Source organism: Odontomachus brunneus, unplaced genomic scaffold, assembly GCF_010583005.1.
Source record: "Odontomachus brunneus isolate Ranch 3 - 2012 unplaced genomic scaffold, Obru_v1 Obru_scaffold_047, whole genome shotgun sequence".
In the NCBI taxonomy this organism is placed as follows: domain Eukaryota; kingdom Metazoa; phylum Arthropoda; class Insecta; order Hymenoptera; family Formicidae; genus Odontomachus; species Odontomachus brunneus.
The window spans coordinates 1,721,742-1,731,490 of record NW_022639497.1 but is presented as its reverse complement, the minus strand read 5'-3'; the positions used below and the strand labels follow the sequence as shown (position 1 = coordinate 1,731,490).

The window sequence follows — 9,749 nt, the reverse complement described above, 5'->3', positions numbered from 1 at the left end:
AAAAAAAAAAAAAAAAAAATATATATATATATATGAAATATATATATATATATATATATTATATATATATATATATATATATATATATATATGAAAATATAACCTCAATGTTTCCAGCCTATCTGTGTTAAATGATCACAAATATCCTTGGGGAAGGTCGAAAGCACGATGCTTAGGTACCAAATTTCAAAAAAAGAAAAACCTATCTATCGTCTGTCAATTGTTTTAGATTTCTCGGACATGCCTGGTTGCGTGGCCGCGTGGTGCACGAATTCCTCCACCAAAGGATTCAAAATGTGCAATTTTCCGCGAAATAAGGAGAGACAAGAAGCCTGGGTGAAGAATATGAACCGGAAGGGTTGGTCTCCGACACCCCACTCGGCTTTATGCGAAGTACATGCGCGTGCTTTTGTGCTGAATTTGTCTGTGTATTGGTTCCTTGTCTCCAATGTTTAGAATTGTTGAATTTTCAGATACACTTTGCACCAGATATGTGGGAGAAGGTACGAATAGACGGCAAGAAGAAGCTGAAAGCTTGTGCTGTACCCACAATATTTGTCACAAATCGCATATATTTCTTAATGAATGAGAAAAATGAAACCTTAGTAAAGAAAAAGAATACCTTAGACTCAGTAGCTATACTCAGAAGAAAATCAAGATACTCCACTAAGAAAGGTAGATAAATGAATAATTATATTAGTTCTCCAGAAGGAAAGTTCTAGTTTGTAATGTTTGCTGTGTGACAGATGGCGGATTGCAGAAGGAATGTGACAAGCAATTGCATAGAAACCAAATGATAAGTAAGGATGAAGCTAATAACAATAATGCATTTAAAAATGTTAAAAATAAGAGTAATACAGAGAAATTAGGAGAATTGAAGAATATATCGAAAGATTCAAATGCTCAATCTGACTTTATGAACAATGGAGTATAGCAAAATAGGTAGAAAGAAAGTCTCAAAGAAGCAATTTGAGAAATAATGGAGATATAGCGCAAGAGAAGAAGATATACTAGAAAATAAGATGAGACTAGAAGAAGTAGAAGACAAATTACACAGTTGTCACTTTTGAATGATATACTATTTATCAGAGTATAAAATATCTTAAGAGAGAACCACACAAAGTAGAAGAGATTCAGCAATAAATGTTGAAAATTTCTATAAAAATGTGATCTCTCTTTGCGTATAGCTATGAGCTTCAGATATCGCAGATACCTGTAGGCTTCAGTTATTATCACTTAAACTCACATTTTCATTCTGTGACACATCACCTTTATCAAATATAAATCTTGCAATATCATTGACCAACAAAAAATCACAATTAACCAGTTATAAAAAGTACAAAAGAACGCAGTTCTGCGTTGTCAATAATAACTCCTGATCTCACGACACATCTCCACAAGTCGCTCAGGTATCTGCGAAACCCGGTGATATATTCGGGATGAGCTTGCTGGATGCGTAAGATTCGGGTTGCGCGCTAATCGGTTTGTTCCGTCCGACGAGTTGGCGGAGCGCTAAGTAAAACCGCAAGTAGCACACACACATCGCGTCCTAAACGAGCCTGACAAGTGTGCGGCGAGAGGGCGGAGGGGGAGCGAAAGCCGGCGGCGTCAGGCGAACGGTTCTGGCCTGACGCAACGGTGCTTCAGAGACACACGCTTCGCGTATGCTCGCGAGAGCCAGTTCGTAGCCAGATTCGGCCGGCAGCAGCAGCGACGGGTACCGACTGCGCGCAAGCGTAACTCGGAATTTACAACATGGCGGATCGCAAGAAAAGCAGGAAGCGCAAAAATGTAAGCATCGCATATGGCACGGGTTCGCGTGTATTCGCACGTTCTCGCCGCACGCGCGCGACCCCGATCGGCCGGCACGAGGAGCGATGCACCTTGTCACGCACGATCGCGACGCGACTCCGCGATCTCGCGATACGTGTCAGCGCGCTGCTCCAGATGACGTAGACAAACAGGCTCTCCGCTCTCGGTCCGCTCGCGCTGGAAAATCGCGAGCTAGCCGACGCTCCTCTTCGTGTCAGTCCGATTCGCGGGCGACGTACGACGTGCAATGTAACCATTCATCGTCTGATCGATCCCTCCCGGTTCCCATCCGATGCGATTCATTGTTGTTTGTTGTGACAGGAAATAGCCAGTTTAGACTCTAAGGTCGCTCAGGACAAACCGTCCAAGGAAGAATACGCGGTGGCCAAATGGATACGCAACAATGTACCGTCGAAGAAGACCAAATTCGACAGAACTCATAATGTCGAGTACTTCACTGGGTCGCGGGCCATCGATGCCTTACTGGAAAATTCACCCTGGAGCTCTGTGTTCGAGAGTCGCGAACAGGTCTCCCAGTTCTTGGATCAGATGTTGAGGCACAAGTTCTTTCACAGGGCAAAGAAAGTGGTGATATCGGAGGAGGAGCTCAATAAAATGCGGGGTATCAAGAAAAAGATCAAAGATGCCAAGGATGAAAAGAAAGAGGATAAGGAGGAAAAGAAAGAGAAGGAGGATGTCAAGGAGAACAAAGACACAGCTGTGGTGAAGGACGAGAAAGATGATGAGAAAGTTGATGAACAAAAGAAATCGAAGAAAAAGCCAAAAGTAAGTGTAAATGGAAGTAATTTGATATCTTGAATTGATCTCTCTGATATCAAGATATTCTAATTTTCCCACGTTTATTAAGATCATTCTACAATTGCATAAGCGTGATCATGGGAGTCGACCAATCAGAGTGTTTTATTCACTGATTGCTTTATTCTGATTGGATGTCATAATTACTTATAACCACTTAAGACCACGTTTACGCAATTGTAGGATGGCCTTTAAACGAGATTAGACCCTCAATCATTGAGGCTCCTGATTCCATTGCTGTGAAACTTTTTGATGCTGATGACTGATTGATAATGTTAAAAGCGAGCAAACAACATGTCGAAAGTTCTTGCACAGTACTTTGAGATAAAAAGATACTTGTACAAAAGAACACTTGAGATCGTTTGAGCATACTGTAAAATGCTCTTGAAAATATCTTTTTTTCTCGACAAAATGGCCTCAAAATTAACGTAACAAAATCATGAGGAAAGATAAGTTAAAAAGGAAAGTTGCATATCACTCTACTTTAAAGGCTATTTATAGCCTTGAAGTATAAGGCACGCAAGAATATCTGACATGCGTTTTCTCGTTTCTGATCCAGAGTTCCGCAGCAGTGGAACCGGGAGCCGTACCTAAGAAAGAAAAAGGCAAAACTAAATACTTCTGATTGCAGGTGAGATTGGAGATGCACATGGAACAGTACTTTGTAGATTGTAACGATGCATACGTGTGGATATACGAGCCAATCCCTGTCTATTATTGGTTCTTCGGCACGCTTGTAGTTTTAGGAGCGATAGCAGTCTGCCTCTTCCCGCTGTGGCCGTTGACCATTCGTCACGGAGTATATTACCTAAGTGTCGCCGCCGCAGTATTCCTCCTATTTATATTAGCGTTGGCAATTATCAGAATGATCGTATTCTGCCTGCTGTGGGTGCCTACGTTAGGTAGATGCCACCTGTGGTTGTTACCGAACTTAACGGCTGATGTTGGCTTCTTCGCATCTTTCTGGCCGTTATATCAGGTCGGTACAACTCTCTCTTTCTCTTTGCTCTTCCATCTGTCGTCACGGTGAATGTATAAACTCGTCTAACGCAAAACTGTACTTACAGTACGAATACTACGGCTCCACATCCAGCAACGATAAGAAAGTTAGTAAAAAGAGAAGAAAGAAAGACAAAGATTCCGATTCAGAGGACGCGTTGATTCAGTCGTGAGTCTCGTGCATTATTCGTTATCAAATGTTTTATGTGGAAAATCTTTAACGCTGTGCTTTATATTCAGGGAAGAGAAATCCGACGAAGCGCAGTTCGACGAGTCACCTAAGGAAGAGTTGCAGGTGGAGGACCCATTGCCCAGCACGGAAAGGAAGGATTCGTGCGACTCCGCCGAAGTCGAGGAAGCCAGCGAAGAAGGTTCGGAGAGCGAGAAATCAAACACGGGTCGGGACTTTGTTATGGTTTAAAGCCAAGAAAATGCCAGGTGATAGACAGCTTCTCGTTTGCTGAAAAAAAACAGCTCTTAATTGTCGCATCAATAATCGCTGAAACCGATATATGCTTACGTTCGAACATCAATGTGCAATTCTGAACTTATCGGGGACATTTCGGTGAGCGGAAGCGGCGTACGATAAGCATGTTAACGAATCACATCGTCCTAGCGTGTTAAATCATTGTTCGACGTGCGAATTCAACTCATCAACTGCTGGATATTTATTTGTTATTCTTTCATTTTGAAACTAATCAATCGAATATTGTAAAAATAATATTTATCAGGGTCCAGCAAGTATGAGGACCGTAGCAGTTGATGAATTGGATAAACTCTATCACAGTGGATTCTTCAGATTTATTGCGTTTGAAAAGAAAAAAGAGATGACCGAGCTAATACACGGGACGGAAAGACATAGATTGTAATATGTAATATCAAGAAAATTCAGTTTGTTGGATACTACATATTTCTATGCTCTACAGTTGTTTTAGCTTATACATATCTTTTTTCTTTTTGTTGATTTGCAAAATCTCCGAGCCTTCGTAATATTTTTAACGACTGTTTAAGTACTGCATTTAAGTACAGTTACGAGCGAATGGAAAAAAATCAAGAAAATAATCGTTTATATGATTCTTCGCGCAAGAGACAATTTCTTGCGGCTGACACGTGTTGTAAAGTACTGTCTGTAGAAATATGAGTATGACCAGGCGTGTTTTATTCTATATATGTCTAATACGAGGGGAATCATGTTACTCTTTAGATGCATAATTAAGTGTTCTCGATGGGCACATTAGTTTTCGTTGAATAAATTGAATACTTGTTCGAAGTCTTCAATCTCTCGACGAACTCGATATATCTACAGACGACGGAAAAGCAAATTGTAATTACGTGGGATCGTGTTCTCCCTCATTATATGTGAATCTACGTCCCTCGGCGGAAATCGTTTAGCTGGAAGAGTGAAATCTTTACGGGTACAAACTTGGACGAAATCTCCGTTGTTCGCCCTGTCTAGCGCGAGTTCCTTTTTAGCAGAAATAAGTAAGTCCAACCTTATAAAGAAGTTTATTCCGATATTTAATATGACAAGATATAATTTATATTCTTACGTGTAATTTTTCCGAGTAATATTTAGCGTTATTTTTATTCTAATTTAACGACATAATGAACATTTTTCGTATTGATGTGGATACGCCACTCGTGATTTTACCTGTATTTCGAAATAGAGAATAATAAAATAAAGCGTTATCTATAAAATAGTCGTTGACGTGAGATGCATGTCGACGTCGCATCACGGATAGCTGGTCTTGCAGGTGATCTCGCGCAGCATCGCGTTGCACATGGCCGCGTACGGGTTGACGGCGACCAACTGCGACCTGGCGAAGTTCGAGCCGGCCTTGGCCGCTCGGGTGAAGTCCTCCTTCGCCTTCTCGTCCCGCTCCATCCAGCGATAAAGGGCACCGCGCTGACAGAGCGCCTGGACGCCGGCTTTTCCTTTTCCTTCGCTCAATTCCACCGCCAGATGCAGATCCTTCAAGGCTTCTAAAAGTAGAATCTGATTTTTCTTACACCACCTTTCGTGTGTGTATGAATATTTACATACTCGATGCGATCTGATGCGATATCAAGATACCTTCATGCCGATTCGCCAAACGCAACGCTTGGGCTCTGTCGTTCAAGATCGCCGGTGACTTGGGTGCTTTCTTCAAGGCTTCGTCGAACAATCGAAAGGACTCGTCGAAGTTCTTCGCTTCCGTGCAGACTATCGCTTTCTTCACGATATCCAATATTTGCGGCTCCAAGCGGTCTTCTTCGAGAGGGTCTGTCGACGCTGAAAACATTGAGAAATGTCGTTGGAAAAATATTAAAAGAAATCTTATGGCGTAAAATTGTCTTCTTCGCGCTGATGCGCCTGTGACTCACTCGTGCATACTTTATAGAAGATCGCGTTACTGCGCAAACTTCCACATGTTATTTTCCTCCTTTTTTTTATACGTGGCGCAGCCTTGTGTGTTGCACGGCAACAGAAGAATTTATCTGTTGTTGTGTCGCGCGTGGTTTCTTACATATTCATGATGATCCGGATTTCTCGCGTGAGAGCGAATCGTCGAGAACACACTTTATGCTTCAGACGAATGCGGTTAGCCGCGAGCCTTAAGCGCTTGACGATTTTTTAACGGAGGACTCGCAGTGTTTGCGGTTTGAATCGAGTCTGACTATTGTAATGAACGTGTTTGGATTGTGCAATATATTCTACTTATATGAAGATATAATTATTATTACTACTATAATTATTATTATTGCTACTATAATTATACTATAATTATTGTTACACACATTATTGAGAGAATGAGACTTTTTCATGTTAAGTTTAACAAACGTTACGCTTTCTAAACAAGATGATTTCCATCCCAGACAGCATAAATGTCAAGTCGTTATTTCAAACTTGTCTTTCATGTAAGATACTCAGATTTAAATCTAGAAATAGATTTTTTATTTTTTTCAGTTGAATCTCTTGCACGATACATTTGCAATCGATATTCAACTGAAAATCTTAGACCAGATTCTACATTTAAATCTGAAACTCGTATTAATAGTAATTACTTGAAACTTGTCTTACGTAAGATACTCGGATTTGAATTTACAGATAAATGTAAATTTTGAACTTAATTGTAATTAAAAATGTAATATCGCATGTATGATACAAATAAACAGCTGAAATCTAACTCTGAATTTAGATTTGAATATCTCACGTGAGACAAGTTTCGACAAGTAACGCTATTAATACGAGTCTAAGTATTTTACTTAAGATGGGTTTCAATTAACAACTATGAGTACAGATCTAAAATATTCTAGGAAATCTGCAAAACGTCTAAAACAAGTAGGACATCTTTCGAACATTTGTGCTGTCTAAGACATTACATCATGAGCAATTCTCTATCTCGGAATCACGTACCATGTTCTTGCGGAAAGTCGGATAGACCGAGCGGCTGCAGAGGATCGAAAATGCTGGTCAAGACAGCTCTGTCGCCTTCGCTGAGTCTCTCCATGATGTGGACTGAAACCTCCGTGCGAGATCTCACCGACCAGGTATTCGAAGGAAACTTGTTTTCTGTTTATCGCCGGCAGTGAATTAATCGTATTGCGTCACGCGGCTAATAGACCGACCCGGAATGTCGTCGGGCAGGCGTGGATCGCTGTACGGATCGCACAGGGGCTCGACTTTGCATACAGCACCACCGAGCGAGATCGTAGGTGTGAGCTACCGGTCGGTAGTCGGCTGCTACCAGCCGACCGACCGGTAGCCGATACCTGGCCGATTACGCGAATTTTGAGCGACAAAATGCGAGAGAGAATCTCGCCTTACCGCCGGCGCGAGGAGATGGTTCCGGCATCGAGCGCCGATTATAAATCTTCAGGCGCAGCTGGATCCTCCTCCTCCATCGGCGGCGGTGAGGATGCCGTGCGTGGTCATTGACGAGTAAAAAAATGCCGAACAATTTTCCTAATCGCGACTAATTCGTTTCAATTAACGTCCGACGATTAATCTCGCCGCACGCGAGACTCGCGAGGCGCGTCGTGCAAAAATGCCGGGTCGAGCTGCGTGTCGAGCAGGCTCAGGCGGGTCATTAATTTCGGGAATCTCTCGTAAATTACGCGTCGCGCCGACGAGCATCCGGGAAACGTCCGCCGTTCGCGAACTACCGCTGTATTTCCCATAAGGCGTACGACCGTAACAGTAAACGGGCGGTTTAACACGCTCGCTACCGCGCTCATCATGGCCCACGCTATGTTCAATATAACGCATGTTTACACTTATGCAGACATAAAGTGTATTAACCCTGGAAAGGTAACCTGAGTGATTTTTAGTTGTATTGAAAGTCTTCTTTTTCATCACAGAGAATGGCACATGATGCATTACCAATTAGCTTCTTAGCCATATGTTGGGAAAAGATGTTGAAACGCCTTCATCTTAGAAAGATAGCGATAATCTATGGCACGATTAAAGTAAGGACGAGTAACTGTCACACGTGTGCGACGTGTCGATTTCTCACACCAAAGATCAGTATCATACATGTGTGACATATTGTGTGACATACTGAATCTGCCTGTTTAATGGTCTGTTCTTTTCAGCTGCACTGTTGAACTGGTGCAATAAGTTAGAGTGAGAAAATATATATTTATCTCACTTTAACTTATTGCAGCAATTCAGCAGTGCAGCTGAAAAGAACAGACCATAAATCTAGAAAAGATTCATGTATAATATCATGTATAATCTCATAGGAAAGCAGTGGTATCCATTTCAGTGATGAAATAACAGAAGTAGAGTTTAGGACTTTCAGCACGAGTAGAAATTATTCATGCCACTTTTCTAGATTTATGGTCTGTTCTTTTCAGCTGCACTGCTGAACTGCTGCAATAAGTTAAAGTGAGATAAGTATATGTTTTCTCACTCTAACTTATTGCACCAGTTCAGCAGTGCAGCTGAAAAGAACAGACCATTAAACAGACAGATTCAGTATGTCACACAATATGTCACACATGTATGATACTGATCTTTGGTGTGAGAAATCGACACGTCGCACACGTGTGACGTTAGTGGCGAGCGTGTTAACATCTTAGCCGCGGATTATCGTTTTGACGAATTTCGAGGACGACTCGTGAGAGACCCTTATAGAAATATCATACTAAGAATCATTGATAATTACTTATTATCCAGTATTTTTAATACTAAAAATAAGTAATTATAATAAGTAATTAAATTAAGTGAATAAGTAATTAAAGTAAGTGAATAAGTAATTATCAATGATTCTTAGTATGATATTTCTATAAGGGGAGGCGCAACCGCGCGAACGTTAGTCGATTTATTTCCCGTAAAAATCGACGGGACCGACGCGCTTCTTCCCCTGCACTTCTCGCGCACCGATATCCTCGTGCTGTCTCTGCGCGCTCCTCGTTATGCCGACACGAGCGCAGCGGGGCACCGATTTTTCCCAGTTCCTCCTCGAACGAGACGCGACGCCGCGGAGCGCCCCGCGACTATACCGTTACGGGGGACTGTTAAACGGCTCCGTCGGCGTCCTCGCCGTTTTCCCACGAGAGCGGAGGCGCCGAGGAATCGCGCGACGACGAGGGATTTTCCCCATCACGGAAGCCGAACGTAGACAAGCGACTCCACCGGCCGCACTCCCTGAGAGCTCGATGCGACTCCACGAAGAACGCGAGCGGGCCGTGAGAGATATCGCCCTCCCGCGGCCCTGAAGACCATGTCGAACGCGAGGATCGTGACCTAGGATTCGGACCGTGTAATTGCCAATGGACTTTTTCCGCTCTCCGGGCCTCGCATTCTTCGAAATCTCGCGTGGAACCGTATCGTAGATCAAAGCCGTCCAACGTGCGATCTCTCGTGCGCGCAATAGCCACTTTTACGTCGAGCAGGAAGACGTCGAGGTGGTCGCTTGCTCGTGAGCGCACCTTGGACAGTCGTGATGATCCATAAATCCCTTATCAAGCGTCGTCGTGGTAATCGCGACGGTGTTTGCAGAAACTGATAATTACACTGAGAAAACAATGTTTGGCATTTGCGGCTATATAATCGCATATAGTAAAATAATTACAGTTAGGAAAACCACTTTTGCCGTAAGTGCTGTCACAGTGTTGTAGTGACAATGGTAACCTTG

The 9,749-nt window shown here is 42.6% G+C and overlaps 3 protein-coding genes across 6 annotated transcripts in view; 2 read left to right on the top strand and 1 right to left on the bottom strand.

Annotated features, from left to right (window-relative positions):
• Nucleotides 1-969, top strand: part of LOC116844828 (THAP domain-containing protein 5-like) — a 1,492-nt gene extending 523 nt beyond the window's left edge. For all 3 annotated transcript variants that reach the window (XM_032816892.1, XM_032816893.1, XM_032816891.1), the window contains exons 2-4: nt 230-393; nt 474-675; nt 747-969. In XM_032816892.1, the coding sequence (XP_032672783.1) occupies nt 241-393; nt 474-675; nt 747-934 (543 nt within the window). In that variant the 5' untranslated portion in view covers nt 230-240 and the 3' untranslated portion in view covers nt 935-969. The remainder of the gene's footprint in view (nt 1-229; nt 394-473; nt 676-746) is intronic.
• Nucleotides 970-1,640: 671 nt separating this feature from the next.
• On the top strand, nt 1,641-5,322 carry LOC116844826 (translocation protein SEC62). The gene is made up of 5 exons (XM_032816888.1): nt 1,641-1,791; nt 2,134-2,598; nt 3,260-3,607; nt 3,696-3,796; nt 3,868-5,322. The coding sequence occupies exons 1-5, from the start codon at nt 1,756-1,758 to the stop codon at nt 4,046-4,048; spliced, it is 1,131 nt and encodes a 376-aa protein (XP_032672779.1). The 5' UTR covers nt 1,641-1,755; the 3' UTR covers nt 4,049-5,322.
• LOC116844827 (tetratricopeptide repeat protein 36) lies at nt 5,118-8,002 on the bottom strand. 2 transcript variants are annotated; one of them, XM_032816889.1, is made up of 4 exons: nt 7,924-8,002; nt 7,025-7,180; nt 5,702-5,899; nt 5,118-5,623 (listed from the first exon to the last, which is right to left on the bottom strand). In XM_032816889.1, exons 1-4 carry the CDS (start codon nt 7,985-7,987, stop codon nt 5,217-5,219), a joined length of 825 nt encoding a protein of 274 aa, XP_032672780.1. In that variant the 5' UTR covers nt 7,988-8,002; the 3' UTR covers nt 5,118-5,216. The 2 variants fall into 2 exon arrangements, with proteins under 2 accessions (XP_032672780.1, XP_032672781.1); XM_032816890.1 differs by having other exon boundaries at nt 5,118-5,610.
• Between the last annotated feature and the right edge of the window lie 1,747 nt (nt 8,003-9,749).

What these genes read in the sequence shown, in the direction of transcription:
- LOC116844826 (XM_032816888.1), top strand. Translation starts at nt 1,756, where the DNA reads ATGGCGGATCGCAAGAAAAGCAGGAAGCGCAAAAAT. An exon ending in AAAGCAGGAAGCGCAAAAAT is followed by an intron (nt 1,792 to 2,133) that starts GTAAGCATCGCA and finishes TTGTTGTGACAG; the next exon opens with GAAATAGCCAGTTTAGACTC. An exon ending in AATCGAAGAAAAAGCCAAAA is followed by an intron (nt 2,599 to 3,259) that starts GTAAGTGTAAAT and finishes TTCTGATTGCAG; the next exon opens with GTGAGATTGGAGATGCACAT.
- LOC116844827 (XM_032816889.1), bottom strand. Translation starts at nt 7,987, where the DNA reads ATGCATCATGTGCCATTCTCTGTGATGAAAAAGAAGACTTTCAATACA. An exon ending in TACAACTAAAAATCACTCAG is followed by an intron (nt 7,181 to 7,923) that starts GTTACCTTTCCA and finishes GGCGATAAACAG; the next exon opens with AAAACAAGTTTCCTTCGAAT. An exon ending in TTTGGCGAATCGGCATGAAG is followed by an intron (nt 5,624 to 5,701) that starts GTATCTTGATAT and finishes AAGAAAAATCAG; the next exon opens with ATTCTACTTTTAGAAGCCTT.